Source organism: Stegostoma tigrinum, chromosome 34 (genome assembly GCF_030684315.1).
Source record: "Stegostoma tigrinum isolate sSteTig4 chromosome 34, sSteTig4.hap1, whole genome shotgun sequence".
NCBI classification, from domain to species: domain Eukaryota; kingdom Metazoa; phylum Chordata; class Chondrichthyes; order Orectolobiformes; family Stegostomatidae; genus Stegostoma; species Stegostoma tigrinum.
The window spans coordinates 19,216,299-19,239,810 of record NC_081387.1 but is presented as its reverse complement, the minus strand read 5'-3'; the positions used below and the strand labels follow the sequence as shown (position 1 = coordinate 19,239,810).

The window sequence follows — 23,512 nt, the reverse complement described above, 5'->3', positions numbered from 1 at the left end:
CCCCTTCGGTATTCGGAGATTCGTATTTAGGAGCGATTTCTCCCCATCATGAGATGTGCAGTGAAGTCATTTGCAGCAGGGACACGTTATGAGAAATGTGTGATATTTACAGGGAATGCAGTGAGATCCAGCTGGGATATTTACAGGGAGCACAGAGAGATACAGCTGGGATATTTACCAGGAGCACAGAGAGATATAGCTGGGATATTTACCAGGAGCACAGAGAGATACAGCTGGGATATTTACCAGGAGCACAGAGAGATAAAGTTGGGATATTTACAGGGAGCACAGAGAGATACAGCTGGGATATTTACCGGGAGCACAGAGAGATATAGCTGGGATATTTACCAGGAGCACAGAGAGATACAGCTGGGATATTTACCGGGAGCACAGAGAGATATAGCTGGGATATTTACAGGGAAAACAGAGAAATACAGCTGGGATATTTACAGGGAAAGCAGAGAGCTAAGGCTGGGATATTTACAGGGAGCAGAGAGCATCAGCTGGGATATTTACAAGGAGCACAAAGAGATACAGCTGGGATATTTACCAGGAGCACAGAGAGATATAGCTGGGATATTTACAGGGAAAGCAGAGAAATACAGCTGGGATATTTACAGGGAAAGCAAAGTGCTACAGCGGGGATATTTACCAGGAGCACAGAGAGATACAGCTGGGATATTTACCAGGAGCACAGAGAGATATAGCTGGGATATTTACAGGGAAAGCAGAGAAATACAGCTGGGATATTTACAGGGAAAGCAAAGTGCTACAGCGGGGATATTTACCAGGAGCACAGAGAGATACAGCTGGGATATTTACCAGGAGCACAGAGAGATAAAGTTGGGATATTTACAGGGAGCACAGAGAGCTACAGCTGGGATATTTACAGGGAATGCAGGGAGATCCAGCTGGGATATTTACAGGGAATGCAGAATAGCCCAGACAACGGACAATGACAATCAACAAATGTAATATGAAACTGACTCCAGACAGAGTCCAAAAGGGTATTTAGGAGAATCCAGAGTGGCTCCAGTGGGATAGAGAACAGATCATCAGAGCGTACGGGATGTGTGTGGGTGATCCAGCGGGATGTGTGGGTGACCCAGTGGGATGTGTGTGGGTGACCCAGTGGGCTGTATGGGTGAGCTCAGTGGGGTGCGTGGGTGGCCCAGTGGGATGTGTGGGTGATCCAGTGGGATGTGTGGGTGATCCAGTGGGATGTGTGGGTGAGCTCAGTGGGATGTGTGGGTGATCCAGTGGGATGTGTGGGTGAGCTCAGTGGGATGTGTGGGTGATCCAGTGGGATGTGTGGGTGAGCTCAGTGGGGTGTGTGTGGGTGAGCTCAGTGGGATGTGTGGGTGATCCAGTGGGATGTGTGGGTGAGCTCAGTGGGATGTGTGGGTGATCCAGTGGGATGTGTGGGTGAGCTCAGTGGGGTGTGTGTGGGTGAGCTCAGTGGGATGTGTGTGGGTGACACAGTGGAATGTGTGTGTGACCCATTGGGATGTGTATGTGACCAAGTGGGACGTGTGGGTGAGCTCAGTGGGATGTGTGTGGGTGATCCAGTGGGATGTGTGTGGGTGACCAGTGGGATGTGTGTGTGACCCAGTGAGATGTGTGGGTGAGCTCAGTGGGATATGAGGGTGAGCTGAGTGGGATGTGTGTGGGTGAGCTCAGGGGGATGTGTGGGTGAGGTCAGTGGGATATGTGTGGGTGAGCTCAGTGGGATGCGTGGGTGAGCTCAGTGGGATGAGTGGGCGAGCTCATTGGGATGTGTCGGTGACCCAGTGGGATGAGTGTGGGTGAGCTCAGTGGGATGTGTGTCGGTGACCCAGTGGGATGTGTGTGTGACCCATTGGGATGTATGGGTGAGCTCAGTGGGATGTGTGGGTGAGCTCAGTGGGATGTGTGTGTGAGCTCAGGGGGATGTGTGGGTGAGCTCAGTGGGATGTGTGTGGGTGAGCTCAGTGGGAGGTGTGTGGGTGACCCAGTGGGATGTGTGTGTGACCCAGTGAGATGTGTGGGTGAGCTCAGTGGGATGTGTGGGTGAGCTCAGTGGGATGTGTGTGTGAGCTCAGGGGGATGTGTGGGTGAGCTCAGTGGGATGTGTGTGGGTGAGCTCAGTGGGAGGTGTGTGGGGGAGCTCAGTGGGATATGTGTGGGTGAGCTCAGTGGGGTGTGTGAGTGAGCTCAGTGGGAGGTGTGTGGGTGAGCTCAGTGGGATATGTGTGGGTGAGCTAAGTGGGGTGTGTGGGTGAGCTCAGTGGGATGTGTCGGTGACCCAGTGGAATGTGTGTGGGTGAGCTCAGTGGGATGTGTGTGAGTGAGCTCAGTAGGATGTGTGTGGGTGAGCTCAGTGGGATGTGTGTGGGTGAGCTCAGTGGGATATGTGTGGGTGAGCTCAGTGGGATGTGTGTGGGTGAGCTCAGTGGGATGTGTGTGGGTGAGCTCAGTGGGATGTGTCAGTGACCCAGTGGAATGTGTGTGGGTGAGCTCAGTGGGATGTGTGTGAGTGAGCTCAGTTGGATGTGTGGGTGAGCTCAGTGGGATGTGTGTGGGTGAGCTCAGTGGGATGTGTGTTGGTGACCCAGTGGGATGTGTGGGTGACCCAGTGGGATGTGTGTAGGTGAGCTCAGTGGGATGTGCAGGTGACCCAGTGGGATGAGTCATTGACCCAGTGGGATGTGTGTGGGTGACCCAGTGGGGTGTGTCGGTGAGCTCAGTGGAATGTGTGTGGGTGTCCCAGTGGGATGCGTCGGTGACCCAGTGGGATGTTTGTGGGTGAGCGCAGTGGGATGTGTGGGTGAACTCAGTGGGATGTGTGTGGGTGAGCTCAGTGGGATGTGTGGGTGAGCTCAGTGGGATGTGTGTGGGTGAACTTAGTGGGATGTGTGTGGGTGACCCAGTGGTGTGTGTGTGGGTGACCTAGTGGGATGTGTGTGGGTTACCCAGTGGGATGTGTGTGTGACCAAGTGGGATGTGTGGGTGAGCTCAGGGAGATGTGTGGGTGAGCTCAGTGGGATGTGTGGGTGAGCTCAGTGGGATGTGTGTGGGTGAGCTCAGTGGGATGTGTGGGTGAGCTCAGTGGGATGTGTGTGGGTGAACTTAGTGGGATGTGTGTGGGTGACCCAGTGGGGTGTGTGTGGGTGACCCAGTGGGATGTGTGTGGGTGACCCAGTGGGATGTTTGTGTGACCCAGTGAGATGTGTGGGTGAGCTCAGTGGGATGTGTGGGTGAGCTCAGTGGGATGTGTGTGGGTGAACTTAGTGGGATGTGTGTGGGTGACCCAGTGGGATGTGTGTGGGTGACCCAGTGGGATGTGTGTGTGACCAAGCGGGATGTGTGGGTGAGCTCAGTGGGATGTGTGGGTGAACTCAGTGGGATGTGTGTGGGTGACCCAGTGGGATGTCTGTGTGACCCAGTGAGATGTGTGGGTGAGCTCAGTGGGATGTGTGGGTGAGCTCAGAGGGATGTGTGGGTGAGCTCAGTGGGATGTGTGAGTGAGCTCAGTGGGATGTGTGCAGGTGAGCTCAGTGGGAGGTGTGTGGGTGACCCAGTGGGATGAGTGGGTGACACAGTGGGATGTGTGTGGGTGACCCTGTGTGATGTGTGTGGGTGACCCAGTGGGATGTGTGTGGGTGACCCAGTGTGATGTGTATGGGAGACCCAGTGGGATGTGTGTGGGTGTCCCAGTGTGATGTGTGTGGGTGACCCTGTGTGATGTGTGTGGGTGTCCCTGTGTGATGTGTGTGGGTGACCCAGTGGGATGTGTGTGGGTGACCCAGTGTGATGTGTGTGGGTGTCCCAGTGTGATGTGTGTGGGTGACCCTGTGTGATGTGTGTGGGTGACCCAGTGTGATGTGTATGGGTGACCCAGTGGGATGTGTGTGGGTGTCCCAGTGTGATGTGTGTGGGTGACCCTGTGTGATGTGTATGGGTGACCCAGTGGGATGTGTGTGGGTGTCCCAGTGGGATGTGTTGTAGAAGATGAGGAAATGGATCGAATTCTCTCTGTATCATCCGCATCAAAACCTGCTGAAGTATCAGGGCTGTGACTCGGAATTCCATCAGTGTTTCTTGCCATCGCAGGCAGCTTTCACACATGAAGGAGCTATCGCCTTGCTCCCACTTACCGCCCCTCAGGCCAAGAGTGACGAACTGCAATGAAGCTCTTCAGACACTTTATTAGGACAATTTGCAGGACGACATATCTGATTTCTACATTGCTAACTATTTTCACTCTCCGTTCCTTTGCAATTGAATCACTGTGGTTTTATAAATGACTTGATTGTTCTCCGTTGCTGCAAGTAGTTTTAGTCAGGGGGTGGCCGTGCAAAGGTTCGATAAATCACTGACCGTTTCAATCGCGCTTGGAAACTGATGTGCATGAGTTATTTTGTTTGCAATACATTAAATGCCTGAAAAAGCAGACTGCGCTGCTGCATTGTCCTCCAATCACTGCACTCCTGTGAATTCTCAGCTACACAATTTCACATAAGGACCATGGGCGCAAAACATCCAAAATGTACAGAGAAATTGATGGAATGACCGAACAGGGTAGGCAACGTCTGCTGAGAGTGGGACAGGGCCAGCATTTCAGAACTGATTAAAAGACATAAAGATCAAACAGGTTGGAAAGTTTGGGAAAGGTGCAATGAGACTAGGGCGGCCTTGTGCACCAATCACTGAAAGTGAACATTGTAGGTGCAGCAGGCAGTGAAGAAGGCAAATGGTACGTTGGCTTTCCTAGTGAGAGGAATCGAGCAGGGATGTCTTGTTGCAATTGCACAGGGCCTCGGTGAGATTGCTCCTGGAGTGGTGTGTGCAGTTTTGGTCTCTTTCTCCGAGGAAGGTTGTTCTGATGATGGATGGAGTGATGTAGGACATAGAGAGGAGTGGCAGACTGTCCAATCAGTCACAGAAATAGAAAGAGTTGGGGAATTCTCAGCGGGGTCTGAGGGCAGAGGGGAAAAACAAATGAATGTATGCGGTCATGATCTTCCATTAAAAAACAGCTCTGATGAAGCATAAACCATGTTGCTTTCCATCCCTCTCCATCTGCAGAACTGCTGAGTTTCTCCAACAACTCTGTTTTTATTTCACACCCCCAGCACCTGGAGCCTTTTGATTGGGTGCTCTGAGTTGGATGAATGTGAGCCTTGGGTGCAGGCTGTCAATTGGCTATGGGGGCATAGTTGGTCATGAGTAGGGCTGGGAAAATGGTGCTCTTAGTTGGTAATTTGGCGCCAGCAGAATGTGGTATGATCTTCTCACAGGTTCAATGCCCTCCTGGCCTCTCATTCACTTGCCATTGGGCTCGATGGTAAGCTGGCCACCAGTCGGGCGGGGGGTAGTATCAAACGCACGAAGGTGGCAAACAGAATGGGAGCTCAGTGTCGCTCCTGCCCAGCTGTCAGGAAAACAGCGGGCAGGCAACGACGATTTGGGGGAGGGGTGGAATGGGTTGGGGGAACGGGGAGGTCGGCATCGGTCTGGACAAACAATGGGGTGTGTCGAGCTGAAATGCTGAGGCCATGGTGCTAATTGAGCCCTGCTCCATGAACATTCCAGCATTCCTGAGCTGGTTTTCTGGAGCTCCTCACGGCTCCCGGACTGCTGGCTGCATGCTGAACCTTTCTCTAGCCACTCCCCCACACCCCTTACCTCCCCACCTCCCACACCAACGAGAGGCTGTGCAAGTCAAGGTCACACTGTATGCTCCAATCGAGTAGAGGCCTGGGGTCAGTACCCTGAGGACACTGGGTTTCCTGACCCCCAACCCCAAAAACTCCACTCCTCAGCATGCAGCAAGCCTCTATCTATGCTAAATGCTTATTTCTCAGATGTTAGTTTGCTCTCACACCGATTTTCAAAAACCCTCTCCTTATATACCTTGGATGACATATCAATATTCTTATAATAGCATTGATCTGAAGTTATCAAAACCATCAGATTTAAATTCAATTTGCTATCAGCCACTAAGTGCTTGTTTGAAATTAATTGGCTGATTTCAACTCGTTGTCAAAACATCAAAACATGCCTGAGGTTTCCAATCACACCACCAACTGATATATGTTTCAGTCTTAAAACTGGCTGTACATCTTCAGTTACTGGTGCAAACTTCTGTGTAAAAAAAACTTTATCTCTTAAAGGGACCACACACTGTTCTCCTTTATCTGTTTTTTTTTGACATACAATTTCTAGCTTCCGGCCTTCCAATTCATGATTACTCTACACAACTTTGTAACAGTCCTTCATGGGAACCTTGGCCATTGATGGGAATTGACCCCACCCTGTTGGCATCACTCTGCAATGCAAGCCAGTGGCCCACCCAACTGTTAGCACAAAAGCATTGTAGGCAGGTAGATGGAGGAATAGAGTTACAAACTGATACAAACTGCATTAAGTAAGTGGGCAAACATTCGTCTCATGGATTTCACTGTTTGTAAATGTGGGGTCAACCACATTGGTCTGTAACAGGATAGAATGGGAACTTTGTAAATGGTGAAAAAGGCCAGGAACCGTAATGGCCTAAAAAAAACAATTGGACTGATGTACACAGACAATCCGACTTCCACAAATTGGCACTGAATATTATCAAAAAGTTGAATGTGTTTGTTGGTTTCTGTCGAGGGTCTAGTATACAAGTGGGTGACAGTCAAATTTCACCCATAAAAAGGCCTGGTTAGACCATATCTACAGCATTGCATGTGTTTGAGGACACTGCAGGCATGTTGACCTTGTGGCGAGTACAGTGTAGATCTACCAGAATTATGTCTGAAAGCCAACATTTAACTTATGTGACGCCTTGGCAGTACAAAGGTTGTAGTCCCTGGCATTTGAAAGGATTAGGGGCAACTCGATGAATGATGACAAGACATTGCCGGGCAAGGGGATAGGGCAGGAATGTAACCAGAAAGTGCTGGAGAGAAACTCAGCAGGTCTGTCACATCAATGGCAGGAGAAAACAGAGTTAGCTTTTCGAGTTCAAAACGACTCTTCTATAGATTGGACCCTCAACGTTAAATTGGTTCCTCTCTCCACTGCAGCTGCCAGACCTGCTGAGTTTCTCCAGAACTTTCTGGTTTTGTTTCTGAATTCCAGCATCTACAGGTACTTTGCTTTGAAAAGAGGGCAGACAGGTGGGGAAAAAACTGTTTAGACGGGGTTGGGGAGTCAAAGACTGGGGATCGTGCTCCAAAAATAAGAGCCAGATCCATTGGTGGTGAATCAGGGAAACCTGCCATTGTGTTAAAGGTAGCCAGAATGTGGAACACCCTTCTGCAAATAGTGACATGATGCTAGTTCACTTGTTCGATCTAAAACTGAGATTGGTGGACATTTATTCAAGGCCTTAAGTGATATGGGGATGGGGGGGCTTAATCTCATCGGCTCCTGGTTAAAAACTCAACCTCCTTCCTGTTGCAACAGGAAATAATTCCTCCGCATTTAGCGCAGTGAGTTATTTGATCATTTCTAAATGCAGATCCCCCTCAATCCCCTACATTCGAACAAACAGCAGTGTGTGCAAGAGGAGAATCAGAGAGTTTTAGTTTTAAAGATTGCAGGTAAAAGGAAGAAGGTGGTGCGCTTGGATTTTTGGAGGGGTAGGAACCAGTACGATCAGTAATAAACCCTGGTGATTTGAGGCTGTATTACTGAATTATTTTAGAGTCACATGGAGAGGTTATTTTTCCATGAGCCGTGATTCGACAAGAATCACAGATTGTATTTAAATTTAAAAACTCAAGATTCTGCAGCATCTATGGGCAGAGAAATAGAGCTAACACTTTGTGTCTGATCTGACTTCTCTCCAAAAAGTAAACGGCCTGGAAAATGATGAATTTTATGGTGTAACACGGTGTGGAGCTGGATGAACACAGCAGGCCAAGCAGCATCTGAGGAGCAGGAAGGCTGACGTTTCGGGTCGAGAAATGGTGTGCCAGTTTGTGGTGGTTGGGGGAAGGAGTGGTTTTGGAGGCACAAGTAGCATGGTGATGTTTCACACCTTTGAAAGCAGAGGGAGTGCTCATGGTGGAAGAGGAGCGATTATAGATGCAAAATAGGTGTTAATGGCAGGTGCTAACAGCAGAAAATGGGTCAGCTCTGCTGACTGCAAACCCTGAAGGTGAAGGGGCCCTCATCAGTACACAGGCATGTTTTAGTGCTCTGAAGTTCTTGCAGCTGATGTCGTGAAAACTAACAATTATCAAACTGGAAAGAAGCTGCTGTTCTGGAGACAGTAAGAACTGCAGGTACAGTCAGAGTCAACGCAGTGTGGGGGTGGAGCAACATGGCAAGTCAAGCAGCATCAGCGGAGCAAGAGTTGACATTTTGGACAGAAACAAATTTTCTGGAAAAGCTGAGCAGGTCTGGCACCATCTGTGGAGGAGAAAACAGAGTTAACGTTTCAGGTCTGGAGACTCTTCCTAAGGATTGGGGACCTTCTGACAGTGCGGCACTCCCTCAGTACTGACCCTCTGACAGTGCAGCACTCCCTCAGTACTGACCCTCTAACACTGCGGCACTCCCCCAGTACTGACCTTCTGACAGTGTGGCACTCCCTCAGTACTGACACACTGACAGTGCGGCACTCCCTCAGTACTGACCCTCTAACACTGCGGCACTCCCTCAGTACTGACCCTCTGACAGTGCGGCACTCCCTCAATACTGACCCTCTAACAGTGCGGCACTCCCTCAGTACTGACCCTCTGGCAATGCGGCACTCCCTCAGCACTGACCCGCTGACAGTGCGGCACTCCCTCAGTACTGCCAGGAGATTGTCAGCATTAACAATGGGTTGAAAATCAGGAATTGGGTTTGGGATTATAATCTGTGACTCTGGCAGGACTGCTGCATGCTGATCTCTGCCTTACATTGGGGCAAATCGTCGGGACTGAATGGATGTTATGAGTGATTGAGCTTGTCAGGGAATTATCGATTCCTGTCACCTTTCCGACCTGTTTTCCCGCAGCTTTTACCGGCCGGTTTTGCGAAGTGAACGTTGATGACTGTAAGGAACACCGGTGTCAGAACGGCGGCACTTGTGTGGACCGGGTCAGCAGCTACGATTGTAAATGCCCCCCGATGTGGACCGGTCAGTAAATGTTTCCTGTCCATGTCTCAATCAGATCGAGTTCATTGAGCTTTCAAGTCCCTCATAGTTAAAGGGATCGGTGCAGTAATTCATTGTTTACATTGGCGATGCAGTCACAATGAGTTGATTTGTTGACAGTACATGGTCCTTGCTGGGATGGATTTTGAATGACTAAAGCTAGATAAGGTCTCTCTGAAATCCAAGGTGGACTAGATGAGGTCACGGTGACATTAGCAAAGGGCAGGATAAGGTCAAGAGCGACTCCAGACATTGATGGGACAGGGTCGCAGTGAGCTCAGTGTTTGGTGGGACAAGGTTGTGTCAAGTTCAGGGGTTGATGGGATAAGGTCACATTGAGTTCAGGGCCATTGGGACAAAGTCACAGTAAGTTCAGGGGTTGATGGGATAAGGTCATGCGAGTTCAGGGATTAATGATATTAGGTGACGGTGACTTCAGAGGTTGATGGGGTAAGCTCATGATGACCTCAGAGGTCAACAGACTAAGGTCAGAGTGAGTTCAGGCTTGATGGGATAAGGCCATGGTGAGTTCAGGTTTTGCCGGGATTTGGCCACAATGAGTAAGTAGGGGGTTGATGGGATAAGAAAATATTGAATTCAGGAGTTGATGGGTTAAGATCCCGGTGAGTTCAGGAGTTGATGGGATAAGATCCCGGTGAGTTCAGGAGTTGATGGGATAAGATCACGGTGATTTCAGGAGTAGATCAGAGAAGATCACGGTGAGTTCAGGAGTAGATCAGAGAAGATCACAGTGAGTTCAGGAGTTGATGGGATAAGATCACGGTGAGTTCATTGATATTGGGAGAAGAGATCGCAGTGAACTTAAAGACCTTGACCATATTTTTACGGCACCTTATGTGCCCATAGGCTTGGTAAACTGTGATCGGGGGTGGGGGGGGGAGTTGTCCATGTTGTGGGTCAAAGGAGATGCAGGGGTCTTGTGTGAGACATTTCCCCCAGCTGGCACAATCTCCTGACCTCCCTGCTTGGTTCGCAGGCCAGTACTGCACCGAGGATGTGGATGAGTGCCAGCTGCAGCCCAACCTGTGCCAGAACGGGGGCACATGCACCAACACGGACGGGGGCTTCAGCTGCATCTGCGTCAATGGCTGGTCTGGCCAGGACTGTGGGGAGAACATCAATGACTGTACCGAGACCTCCTGTGCTCACGGTGCCACCTGCCACGACAAGGTGGCAAACTTTGTGTGCGAGTGCCCGCCTGGTAAAAAAGGTAAGCGCTGCCCCAGGTTAGCCCACGTCAGGAGGGAGCTGGATGGCAATAGAACTTGGGGGGCGAGCCTCCTATTGCCTGTGTAGAGTGGGGGGTTTGGACTTGGAGATCTACCTCAACCCACCTAGATGGTTGGACAGACTGAATTTGAGCGTGAAAAACATGAAGCCATACAAACTGTTCTGCCGGGGATCAAGAGCAGGAATCTTGTCTTAGCAGTGGGAACAGATTTGAATGAACTCACTGAAATTACCCACTTGTTGACTGAGGTGGAGACCACAACCAGTCATTGCTCTCGCATCAATGGTCCCGTCAGGGTGGTCGAGGTCAACATTATCCCTGAGCCCGAACGGCCAATCGTTGGAAGTCTCGCTCCTGTTGGGCGATGACGGAAGCAGGTTGTCAACTCCCAATGACCAATCAGAGAGACTCCTGTCAGGAAATTCCACTTGGGCATTCCGTCTGTGAGCAATTCGGGATTTGGGAATTGTAGCCGAGATTCGGAGTGAACTGATGATCAAAGCTCCCAACACCAGTGTTTCATCCTCTCACCTCCATATTAGTTGGAGACTCAGAAGAAGGCCATTCATTTGTATAGCAATCTCATACACTAGAGGATGCCTCAAAGTGGTTATAGCCACTCAAGTACTTTTGAGGCGTAGGTGGGAAATTTGACAACGTGCCCTGAGGAGCAATGTGCAGGTCAGATGGACTTGGGGCTGGGGGTTAGCTTTGAGCTCAGATAAGTGGGACTTGCTTTCTCTGACTGTGAGACAAGCGGGTGGCACACTGTACAACAGTGATGCAGATCGGGGGCTAGAATGAGTGACCAATGCACGGTGGCTCAGTCAGTTAGCCCTGCAGCCTCCTAAAGCCAGGGACCCAGGTTCAATCCCACCCTCGGGCGACCGTCTGTGTGGAGTTTGCACATCCTCCCCCTGTCTGCGCGGGTTTGCTCCGGATGCTCTGGTTTCCTCCCTCAGTCCAAAGATGTACAGGCCAGGGTGGATTGGCCATGCTAAATTGCCCCATGGTGTGCAGTCTGCGGGGGGGAATTAGCAATTGGAAATGTAGGGGTTATAAGGATAAGAGCAAAGCAAGTTACAGCACAGGAACAGGCCCTTCGGCCCTCCAAGCCTACACTGATCCAGACCCTTTATCTGAACCTGTTGCCTATTCTCCAAGAATCGGCATCTCTCTGCTCCCTGCCCATTCATGTATCTGTCTACATGCATCTTAAATAGCGCGATCGTGCCTGCCTCTACCACCTCTGCAGGCAACGTGCTCGAGGCACCCACCACCATCTGCTTAAAGAACTTTCCAAGCACATCTCCCTTAAACTTTTCCCTTCTCACCTTGATGTGGTGCGTCTGGGTGGGATGATGTTCGGAGGGTCGATGTAGACTCCATGGGCCGAGTGGCCTGCCTCCACACTGTAGGGATTTTATGATCCATTTGCCTGTTAGGTGCCTCAGCTCCTATGACCCCCCACAATATCCAAGCTGGTTCTCTCTAATGGGCTGAAAATGTTCAGTCACCCATCAACAGACGTTTGGCTTATGGATCGAGAATTTCCCAGCGTTCCCCTCTTTCCATAGCGGAGCAAAGCTCATAATGTGTCAAAGCGACAGAGACAGGAGTGTGGGGAGACAGACAGAAAGATGGACCTTAGCCCGTCAACCAGATCAGCTGTGTTCTTCATGAATGACAGAATGCACACCTGAGGGACTGAGTGGCCCACTCCATGTTCTTAATCTACTGCCTTTCTCTGAGGCAAGGGAGGGATCATGTTAAAATTAAATTCTGACTCGGTCAGGAGCGAAATTGGGGAGTGTTCTTCCAATGAGAAAAACCAGAGAATGTTGAATCCTTTCCAAGGCAAACTCCAAGAGGTAGATGTTGGGTTAGAAAGGCTGAACACAGCTTAATGCCTGACCCGGCCCAGGGCCTCTTGGGTAGAGATTTCGATGAGATAGCAGCCTTACGCTGAGTCACCCATTTGCTCCCTTGCCCCAGGCCTGTTCTGCCAGCTGGATGACCCGTGCGTCAATAACCCGTGCCATGAGAATGCAGTGTGCGAGATGAACCCACTAACAGGAGACGCCATGTGCCAGTGTCCCCTCGGCTTCACTGGACTGTCGTGCAAGCAGGACATTAACGAGTGCTCGATGGGTAAGTCCGGGCTGGGCCTGTATGTGAGTGACAGAGTATCCTCTTACACCACGCTACCCCCCCCCCCCCCCCCCACATCCACCCCGCAACCCTTACAGTCACCGTGGAGACCCATAAGGTAGAAGAAATGAACAATCCCCGCCCCCACCCAATAACAGCGGTGGCCCAGGTGATTAACACCACTGCCTCACAGTGCCAGGGACTCGGGTTCGACCCTACCCTCGGGCGACTGTCTGCGTGGGGTTTGCACATTCTCCTCGTGTCTGCGTGGGTCCCGTCTGGGTGCTCTTGTTTCCTCCCACGGTCCAAAGATGTGCAGGCTAGGGCGGATTTGCCAGGCTAAACTGCCCGGCAGTGTGCAGGTTAGGTGGGTTATCCCTGGGAAATGCGGGGTTACAGGGATAGGGTAGTGGAGTGGAACTGGCTGAAAAAGTTTTTGAGGGGGTTGTTGGGCTGGATAGCCTGCCTTCACGCAGTAGGCATTCTGACAATGATAAGGTGTTGTTCGTTTAACCATTTCCATTAGCCGTCCAATTTGATCGACATAAACCTTCCTCGGCTCTGTGCGCCTCAGCCTCGATGGTGCAGGAACCCTAGTAACCTCTCTGTCAGTCCCTCTCAAATTGTCGGGTCAACATCAGCGAGCCTACCATCCCTGGAATGGTAGGTTTAATGTATGATGAACAGCTGAGGATCCTGGGATTGTACTCATTAGAGTTTAGAAGGTTGAGGGGAGATCCAATAGAAACTTATGAGATAATGTATGGCTTAGAAAGGGTGGACGCTGGGATGTTGTTTCCATTAGGCGGGCAGACTAGGACCCGTGGGCACAGCCTTAAAATTAGAAGGGGTAAATTTAAAACTGAAATGAGATGACATTTCTTCAGCCAGAGAGTGGTGGGCTTGTGGAATTCATTGCCACAGAGCGCAGTGGAGGCCGGAACGTTAAATGCTACATCAAGGGCTACGGGGCGAGTGCAGGGAAGTGGAGTTGAAATGCCCATCAGCCATGATTTAAATGGCGGAGTAGACTCGATGGGCCGAATGGCCTTACTTCCACTCCTATGTCTTATGGTCTTATGGAGCTGGCAGGAGTTGCGCTCTCTCATGCACTGTTCCCAAACCAGATCCCAAACCAAATGATTTTGCTGAGCAGCTGGCTTTTCTTTTCAAAGTTAGCAAAATGTGAGGTCGAGGCCACCCGCTGAGGAAGTGAGTCTGCGATCCCGAGCTAAAACTTTACTTCGTACCTTCGGAGCAGCAATAAACTGTGACCAAACTCCCGAGGCAAGCCCCGTAGTGAATAGGTTGAAGAAAATGTCACAGATTCCTCCCAATTGCACCCTAGAAATTAATGGCACAAAGTGTCAACAAATCTCATTGCATTTCATTTGGGGATTATAATGCCTCACATTTGGGCATTTGGACTTGAATGACCATCTTGACCATAGAAACTGCTCCTCTGCACTCACGGATGGCTAAACATCCTGCTCTTCACCAACGTCCAGCCACATGGAGCCAATCCTACCCCTCTGGGTATTTCCATGGACCTTGGTCTTGTTACAGCTGAGGTATCTATGCCTAAGCTTTTTTATTTCTACTCCTTTCAACGGCACCTCCCGACACAGAGCCCGTGATCCTAACACTTCCTCAACTCTCCCAGGAAGCCTTCTGAGCCCTGGCTTATCTGCCTCCTAATTCCTGGAACTTCTTCCTGAGTTCCAGCAGCCCAAAGCCAACCAACTGTTCCTGATTCCTCAATGAGTCCACCACACTGAATCTGTCCGTCTCCTCATCACCCTCACTGCGAACCTTCGAACCCTCTTTCAGTGAGTCTCGAACTATCCCGAAGGCCTTTCAATAACTTTCTCCCCTATATCTGGGCAGGAATCGAATGTTGCTTTCCAAAAACTCTGGGAGTGATCTGTTCCAAAAATGGTTATGGATCGCTGGCTGCCTCAGGACAAAAATAGACCCCATTAAGGAATGCCAACACACTCAGTACTGTCCGTAGTTACAGAGTGTTGCCATCGCCCATAGTTGGAGTTCCACTGTACTGTTTCTGCCCCAGCATCTCCCCGCGGCTGCATTTTGAACAGACCCTCATGTAATCCTGTAACCTTCTTGGGGCAGATGCCAACCCCTGTGAGCTCAATGGGCGCTGCGTGAACAATGTGGGATCTTTCGAGTGTCGCTGCCTGGCAGGATACACGGGCGCACGATGTGAGCTGGACATCAATGAGTGCCGGTCCAATCCCTGCCGGAACGAGGCCACGTGCCTGGATCAGATTGGCGAGTTCAAGTGCATCTGCATGGCTGGTAAGGTCACAGGCAGAATGGTGGGTAAAGTCACGGTCGGAATGGTGGGTAAAATCACGGTCGGAATGGTGGGTAAGGTCACAGGCGGAACGGTGGGTAAGGTCACAGGCAGAATGGTGGGTAAAGTCACAGGTGGAACAGTAGGTAAGGTCACAGGCAGAATGGTGGGTAAAGTCACAGGCGGAACAGTGGGTAAGGTCACAGGCAGAATGGTGGGTAAAGTCACAGGCGGAACGGTGGGTAATGTCACAGGCAGAACAGTGGGTAAGGTCACAGGCAGAATAGTGGGTAAGGTCACAGGCGGAATGGTGGGTAAAGTCAAGGTCAGGTTGGTGGGTAAGGTCACAGGCGGAATGGTGGGTAAGGTCACAGGCGGAATGATGGGTAAAGTCAAGGTCGGATTGGTGGGTAAGGTCACAGGCAGAATGGTGGGTAAAGTCACAAGCGGAATAGTGGGTAAAGTCATGGTCGGAACGGTGGGTAAGGTCACAGGCGGAATGGTGGGTAAGGTCACAGGCGGAACGGTGGGTAAAGTCACGGTCGGAATAGTGGGTAAAGTCACGGTCGGAATGGTGGGTAAGGTCACAGGCAGAACGGTGGGTAAGGTCACAGGTGGAACAGTGGGTAAGATCACAGGCATAATGGTGGGTAAGGTCACAGGCGGAATGGTGGGTAAAGTCAAGGTCGGATTGGTGGGTAAGGTCACAGGCGGAGCGGTGGTTAAGGTCACAGGCAGAACAGTGGGTAAGGTCACAGGCAGAATGGTGGGTAAGGTCACAGGCGGAATGGTGGGTAAAGTCAAGGTTGGATTGGTGGGTAAGGTCACAGGCAGAATGTTGGGTAAAGTCACGGTCAGAATGGTGGGTAGGGTCACGGGTAGAATGGTGGGGATGGTCACAGGTGGAACGATGGGTAATGTCACAGTGGAATGGTGGGTAGGGTCATGGTTGGAATGGTGGGGAAGGTCACAGGCAGAATGGTGGGTAAAATCACGGTCGGATTGGTGGGTAAAGTCATGGTCAGAATGGTGGGTAAGGTCACAGGCAGAGTGGTGGGTAAGGTCACAGGCAGAAAGGTGAGCAAAGTCACAATCAGAATGGTGGGTAAGGTCACAGTCAAAATGTGGGTAACGTCACAGTCGGAAAGATGAGTGAGGCCACAGTCAGAGAGGTGGGTGAGATCACCACCAGAATGGTGTGTAAGGACAAGTCTGGCATAGCAGGAAAGGTTGGAATCTCGGACACAAACTGAGAGTGCTGGAGAAGGTCAGCATCTGTAGACTGAAAGCAGAAGTCAATGTTTCAATTCCAATGACTGTCAGAATTGAATGTAGTTTGGGGCGAGTGTAATTTGTGCTGAAGACGGAGGGGATGATGGGGAGAGTGGGTGGAGAGAGGAAAAAGTACATGGAGATGGTGCCTTGTGTGTGTGTGTGTGTGTGTGTGTGTGTGTGTGTGCATGTGTGTGCATGTGAGAGAGAGAGCGAGAGAAGGGATAGACAAACAAAGCCGTCATTGTTGATAAGCTGGATGCGGGGTTAATAAGAGTGTGAATTTTTGAAAATGGGTTAGCTATGCGGGGATCACCCTTTCCAGGACAGGGCAGGACCTACAGGGTTTGGGAGCAGGTGAGAGGGTAATGACACTGAAATTATTAAACTCAGTGTTGAGTCCTGAAGGATGTAATATATTGAGGCGAAGATCGGCTACCGTTCTTCCAGCCTCAGTGGAGCGCAGCAGCAAGCCCGGGGCAGAAATGTTGCTGTGGGAAACACAGTGCAGTGTGAAGCAGCAGGCAGCTGGGTCATTTTTACAGACAGAATGCAGGCGTTCTGTGATGCAATCGCCCACGCTACACGTAGGACAGACCACATTGTCAGCAGCGAATGCAGTCGACTGGGTTGAGTGAAGTGCAGGACTCTCCAGGATTCCATGACCAGTTTGCGCTGTAGTGGGCAGGTTGGGGGTTGCCAACGGTGTGTAGAATGTCCCCAGTATCCCCTGGAGGTGAGGGCCAATCTTCAGGGGAATGGAGGCAAACACCGAGGGAGGACTTGTACAGGCGTGATTGCAACAAATCCACTTTCCTACCGGGACAAGATCTGTTTGACTGGCATGCTCGAATTATCCAACCAGGCTGTGAGGGAGGAAACAGTTCAGGGAGGCGGTCGGTACGACGTGTGTGTCAGCAAGCGGTGGTGGGGTGGGGGGCTGTCATGTGATGAAGCCTGTAAGTTAGGGCCTGGCCTGCGTTGGCGATCCTTGTGGTGAGCTGGGCACCCTCTTCAGCTGTACGTGTCTCCTCTCCCCTCAGGATATGAAGGCCTGTTCTGTGAGATCAACACCGACGAATGCCAAAGCTATCCCTGCCTGAATAACGGGGCCTGTCAGGATCTGGTGAATGGCGTGCACTGCCTGTGCCCTCCAGGTAAGGGATGAGTGACGTCGGGCATTGCTGAGCTGTCTCGCTCGAACCTGCTGTGACAGGGCTCTGTGGGCAGCTCCAGAGTGGCCTGGTTTCTTGAGTCACAGGAGGCACAGCACTTATTACCTGTCCCTAGTTGCCCTTGAGAAGGTGGTGGTGAGCTGCCTACTTCATCCACTGCAGCCCTTGGGCTGTTGGGACGCACAGAGTTTTGGGCAGGGAGGTCCTGCATTGGAAGAAATGCCAGTGATATATTTCTAAGTCAGCTTGTCGTTGGGCTTGAAGGGGAACTTACAGGCGTGGGTGTTCCTGTGTACCTGCTGATGGGGAACTTACAGGCGTGGGTGTTCCTGTGTACCTGCTGATGGGGAACTTACAGGCGTAGGTGTTCCTGTGTACCTGCTGATAGGGAACTTACAGGCGTAGGTGTTCCTGTGTACCTGCTGCCCTTGTCCTTCCATATTGAAGTGGCCATGGAATGTGCTTTTAAAGGGGCCTTGGCGAGTTAATGAGGTGCATGTTGTAGATGGTACCCATTGCTGCGCCTGTGCTTCAGGGATGGTCGGGATGGACGTTTATGGTGAATGGAAATAAAATGGGCTGCTTTCTCCTGGATGGTTTGGAGGTTCTTGAGTGTTGTTCGAGTTACATTTGACCAGGCAAGTGGGGAGTATTTCCATCGCACTCCTGACCTGTGCCTTGTTGATGATAGACAGGCTTTGGGGAGTCAGGAGGGGAGTTACTCACCGCAGTATTCCTTACCTCTGAGCTGCTCTTGTAGCCACTGTGTTTGCTGTGTGTGATTTACACAAGGCTTTAATTTTTTACGAAGTAATTCTTGCACAACATGCCAACGACTGGTGTGTACTGAACATTGGCACTCAGGTGGAGGGTAACCTCCCGTGGTCCCCTGGTTTTTGTTTCGTTTGACCTCGCGCCAGCTCTGTTGCGTGAATGACCCTGTGAACCCTGACGCTCTGGTTGTCTCCCATATCCCAGGATTCACTGGGCAGCGATGCAGCATCGACATCGACGAGTGCTCCAGCACGCCTTGCTTCAATGGAGGAAAGTGTGTCGATGGCCCTGGGCACTACCACTGCGAGTGCCCTGAAGGTGAGTGCCCGCTGTTTGGTTCATGAGCATGACCTGTCGCCAATGACCTCCATCCACCAGGGTCAACCTGTGACCGGAGGGGAAAGTAATCTTAGAAGCTTCAGGGCCCAGTGTACCTTGTTTTATTTCTTCATGGGCATCGCCGGCCAGGCCTACGTTTATTGCCCCAGAGGGCAGTTCAGGGTTAACCACGTCGCTGTGTGTTTCTTCAGTCGCGTGTTGGCCAGACCAGGTAAGGCAGGCAGTTTCCCCCCTCCAAGGGGCATTAGTGAATTAATAACAATGGTTGCGATTAGACTGTCTTTTAGTATTTAGATTCAATTAAATTCAAATTTCAAAGGAAGATTTGAATGTGGGCCCCCCCCCCACCGAACATTATCTGGGTCACTGGAATGGAAGTCTAGTGATAATAACACAAGCCCCATGGAGTGATGCCTCAATGCAGACGTTGGGTCTAGTCACAGAGTCTTACAGCGCAGAAACAGACCCTTCGGTCCATCCAGTCCATGCTGACCATCGTTCCAAACTGAACTAGTCCCAGCTGCTTGCTCCTGCCCCATACCTTTCCTATTTATACGCTTAATTAAATGCCCTTAAATATTGTAACTGTGACCTCATCCACCACTTCTTCATGAAGTTCACTCCCAATGCAAACTACTCGCTGTGTAAAAAAATTGTCCCTCATCGACACTCACAGGAATTCCTGCGGGCATGGCTCTCGACCCATAATGCATCCAACGAATTGGACCCCACATATAAACCCATACAGTACGGTGCCGGAAACGACAGTGCTCACCATAACGGGCCGGACTGTATAAATTCCAAGCGGGGAGCGGAATAACATCGCTTCATCGGAGGCTTTGCTGATGATGTTACCGAGCCCGGTGACGAAATGTCTGAACGAGAGCAAGCCAGCTCGGCGAGCGAGTCAACAACCTCAACTGTCCCGCATTTTCAAAAGAAAACTTCCTCCTCTCACTTTAAAAATATGCCCCTTAGTCTTGAGATCCCCACCGCCCCGTAGGGAAAAGACACCCACCATTAACTTTATACCCCTCATGATTTTATAAACCTCTGTAATGCCACGTCTCAACCCCCTACGCTCCAGTGAAAACAGTCCCAGACTATCCAGCCTTCCCTTATCACTCAAACTCTTCATTCCCTGGTAAATCTTCTCTGAGCCCTCTCCAGTTAAATAACATCTTTCTGATAACGGGGTGACCAGAACTAGGACCCGCCTCTCAATGGCATGATTGTGCTGTCTTTTGCAACGGCACTTTGATTCAAAAATCCCATCATTCACCATGATTTCCTGTCATTACCCCTTCCAACTGCCCTTCTCCGATACCCCCCACTTCGCCGCCCCCTCACACTCCTCCCATTCTCCCTCCAGTTTGCAATGTCTGCCTCTTCCTCATTGCTTTCTCCTGCCTCCCTCTCTGTCCCCCTTCACCTGCCACCACTTCCCCACTTTCCCCCGCCCACCGGCGGGGGTTGGGAGGGGGCATCTCCTCCTTCAAATAAATCTCCAGAGAAACTCAGCAGGTCTGGTGGCATCTGCGGAGAGAAAACAGAGTTAGCCCTTCCAGCCCAGTGACCCAGCCTCCAGCGTCAGGTCCGAGCTTTCGGGCAGCTCTTCTTCATTGCTCATGGGTAAATGGTAGAGGACTATTTGGCCATAATGGGAGACCAGGCCCAGAGAAGGGATGAGGCCATTCAGCTATTCAGCAACATCACAGACTTCCATCCATCTTCTCTGTGAAATCCCTTACTTCATAGAAATACAATGCAGTTAGTTTTAACTTTTCACACTGACCTCCTCCCCTGACTCTAACTGGTAGATTGTCCTCATAGAGTGGTTACAGCCTGGAAGGAGGGCTGTGCTGGCCCCCTGCAAATTGAAATGCCTCCTGCCCCACTCTCCGGCCTTCTGCCCGAAACCCCCTGCTCAGTGCTTTTCTCCAAATAGCAACCTAATCCCTTTTGGACACAACAGTTGTCTCGGCCTCCACCATAGTCCCGGGCACTACGTTCCAGATCCAAACCACATGCTGTGTCAAAAGGTTCCACCTCCCCCAGCGAAGTGTTTCTGTCCGTCCGACTGATCCCAATTCACCCATTGGAGGATGGAAAGGCTGTACCATCTGCTGTCAGGGAGAGTGAAGGAACTGCTCTATCTTTAATTTAATTAATTCCAGATGGAAGGAGAGTGATCTATGAGGGAGGGAGGGACTGATTGACCTACAGGTGGAGTGAGTGAGGAAGGAGGGATATGTAAGGGGAGGATCAAGAGTGAATGGTTTTGTTTGCCTGGTCACTAATCTATCTGTCTTTCTCTATCAAACTCACTCCCCCTCTCTGCCTCACTTCCTCTCTCGCTCTCTCTCTCTATCTCTCTCTCTCTCTCTCTCTCTCTGCCTCTGGCTCAATCTCACTCTGTCTCTCTGTGACTCAATCTCTCTAACTCACTCTACCTATCTCTCTACTATTTTCTCTTTGTTGCTATCTCACTCTTCTTGTGTTTCTGTCTTCCTCGGTCTCCTCACTGTCTCTCTATCACCATTGTACTCGCTCACTCACTCACATTCTCACTCTCACACTCTCTCTCACTCACTCAATTTTCCACTCACTCTCTCACACTCATTCTCTCACTCACTCACTCTCTCATTCTCTCACTCACTCTCTCACTCACTCACTCTCTCATTCTCTCACTCACTCTCTCACTCACCCACTCTCTCATTCTCTCACTCACTCTCTCACCCACTCATTCTCTCACTCATTCCTTCACTGACTCTCTCACACTCATTCTCTCACTCACTCACTCTCTCATTCGCTCACTCACTCTCTCACTCACTCATTCTCTCACTCATTCCTTCACTGACTCTCTCACACTCATTCACTCACTCCCTCACTATGTCTTTGTATTGTCCAATTTTCTATCTGTCCTTCAATCACTTTCTCTCTCTCTGTCTGTCTGTCTCTCTCTCTTTGTTCACCTTGTTGGTTCCCTCTCTATTCCTCTTTTTCTCCCTTCCTTGATGTTACTCTTTCTCTGTCTCTGTCTCTCTGTCCCACTCTCTCTCTCTTTCACCTCCTCTCTTTCTCACTATTCCACTCTCCCTCCCTCCGTCTGCCTCTCACCATTTCTCTGTCTCTGTCTGCCTTCACCACGTTTTCTCTCTCTCTCTCTCTCTCTCACACTGTCTACTTCTCCCTGTTTCTGTGCCCTTCTCTATCTCTGTCCCCCGTCCCTCTGCCTGTGTCTTCCTCTCTCTGTCTCTGCCCGTCTCTTTACCATTCCACTGTGCTCTTCTCTCTTTCCATCTCCCCCTGTCTCTGCCCCCAACTCTCTCTCGCTCTCTCTTTCTTGGTCTCTCCCTCTCTGCCTCTCTGTGTCAATCTCTTCCCCTCCTTGTCTCTCTCTTTCTCTCTCTCTCTCTCTGGTTCTCTTTCACTCTTTTTCTCTCTCTGTCCATCTCTCCCTGCCTCTGGCAACCCGCCACCCCACCCCTTTCTCTCTCACTCTCTCTCTTGCCCTAGGATTCACAGGCCCACTCTGTCGGATGGATATTGACGACTGTTTTCCAAGTCCCTGCCGCTATGGCACGTGCCAGGATGGGATAGCCAGCTTCTCCTGTGCCTGCATGCCCAGGTACACTGGAAGGCTCTGTGATGTCGAGGTGGACGAGTGTCTGAGCAGGCCCTGCCACCACAGCGGGCAATGTATCAACCTTTTGAATGGCTATCGGTGTGATTGCCCACCTGGCACCACAGGTAACTGGGAGGGGGAGGCAGAGAGAAAGCTGTACCCAGCAATGGGCTGGAGATGACGTTGGGAGTGGGGGAGCAACATAGCTTGTCTCATCCAGGCAGGAGAGAGCCGGAGAATGGGAGAGTGCCATCCGTACAGAACGGTCAATCCCAGAGTGATCCCTGTGTAACTGAGGGTTTTCCCAATATCTTTGTGTAATTTCTATCTGTCTGTCCCTCTCTCTGTCTGTCCCTCTCTCTCTCTCTCTGTTACTGTTCCCAGCTGGGCAGAGGGAATAACCCATCGGGAAGTGCTGGCTTGTCCTTTCGGACCTCACTCCCAAAACTTCCTCAGATGAGTTATTCCGGGTATCAGTTGGCTGACTGACGGGAAGCATGAAGTAATGGCCAACGGGTGTTTTCCAGATCGCAGGAAGGCTTGCCATTGATAATGGGGACTGCAGATGCTGGAGAATCCAAGATAATAAAATGTGGGGCTGGATGAACACAGCAGGCCAAGCAGCATCTCAGGAGCACAAAAGCTGACATTTCGGGCCTAGACCCTTCTGGGATGGGGTGAGGGAACTGGAATAAATAGGGAGAGAGGGGGGGGGGGGGGCGGACCAAAGATGGATAGAGGAGAAGATAGGTGGAGAGGAGAGTATAAATGGGGAGGTAGGGAGGGGATAGGTCAGTCCAGGGAAGACGGACAGGTCAAGGAGGTGGGATGAGGTTAGTAGGTAGGAAATGGATGTGCGGCTTGGGGTGGGAGGAAGGGATGGGTGAGAGGAAGAACAGGTTAGGGCGGCAGAGACAGGCTGGGCTGGTTTTGGGATGCAGTGGGGGGAGGGGACGAGCTGGGCTGGTTGTGTGGTGCAGTGGGGGGACGGGATGAACTGGGCTGGTTTTGGGATGCTGTGGGGGAAGGGGAGATTTTGAAGCTGGTGAAGTCCACATTGATACCATTGGGCTGCAGGGTTCCCAAGCGGAATATGAGTTGCTGTTCCTGCAACCTTCGGGTGGCATCATTGTGGCACTGCAGGAGGCCCATGATGGACATGTCTCTAAAGAATGGGAGGGGGAGTTAAAATGGTTCACGACTGGGAGGTGCAGTTGTTTATTGCGAACCAAGTGGAGGCTTGCCATTGAGTTTCCTCGATATTGATATTGGGATCCCATGCCTACCCTGATGGTGTTTATCAAAGACCCAGATCTGGGGGCGCAGGCAATAATTTCCAAGTTTGCAGATGACCTGAGACTGGGAAGAATTGTAAAGTGTGAGGAGGACAGTGCGGAATTGCAAAAGGACATTGAGAAGTTGGTACAGTGGGGTGGAAAGGAAGCAGACGTTCATTGCAGAGATGCATTTCAGCACTAAGAATTCT

The 23,512-nt window shown here is 50.9% G+C and overlaps 1 protein-coding gene across 1 annotated transcript in view; it reads left to right on the top strand.

Annotated features, from left to right (window-relative positions):
- LOC125446313 (neurogenic locus notch homolog protein 1-like) overlaps nucleotides 1-23,512 on the top strand; it is a 128,339-nt gene that overhangs the window by 34,689 nt on the left and 70,138 nt on the right. The window contains exons 5-11 of the mRNA XM_059639448.1: nucleotides 8,978-9,100; nucleotides 10,116-10,349; nucleotides 12,366-12,521; nucleotides 14,655-14,840; nucleotides 17,154-17,267; nucleotides 18,264-18,377; nucleotides 21,918-22,151. Of these exons, the coding sequence (XP_059495431.1) occupies nucleotides 8,978-9,100; nucleotides 10,116-10,349; nucleotides 12,366-12,521; nucleotides 14,655-14,840; nucleotides 17,154-17,267; nucleotides 18,264-18,377; nucleotides 21,918-22,151 (1,161 nt within the window). The remainder of the gene's footprint in view (nucleotides 1-8,977; nucleotides 9,101-10,115; nucleotides 10,350-12,365; nucleotides 12,522-14,654; nucleotides 14,841-17,153; nucleotides 17,268-18,263; nucleotides 18,378-21,917; nucleotides 22,152-23,512) is intronic.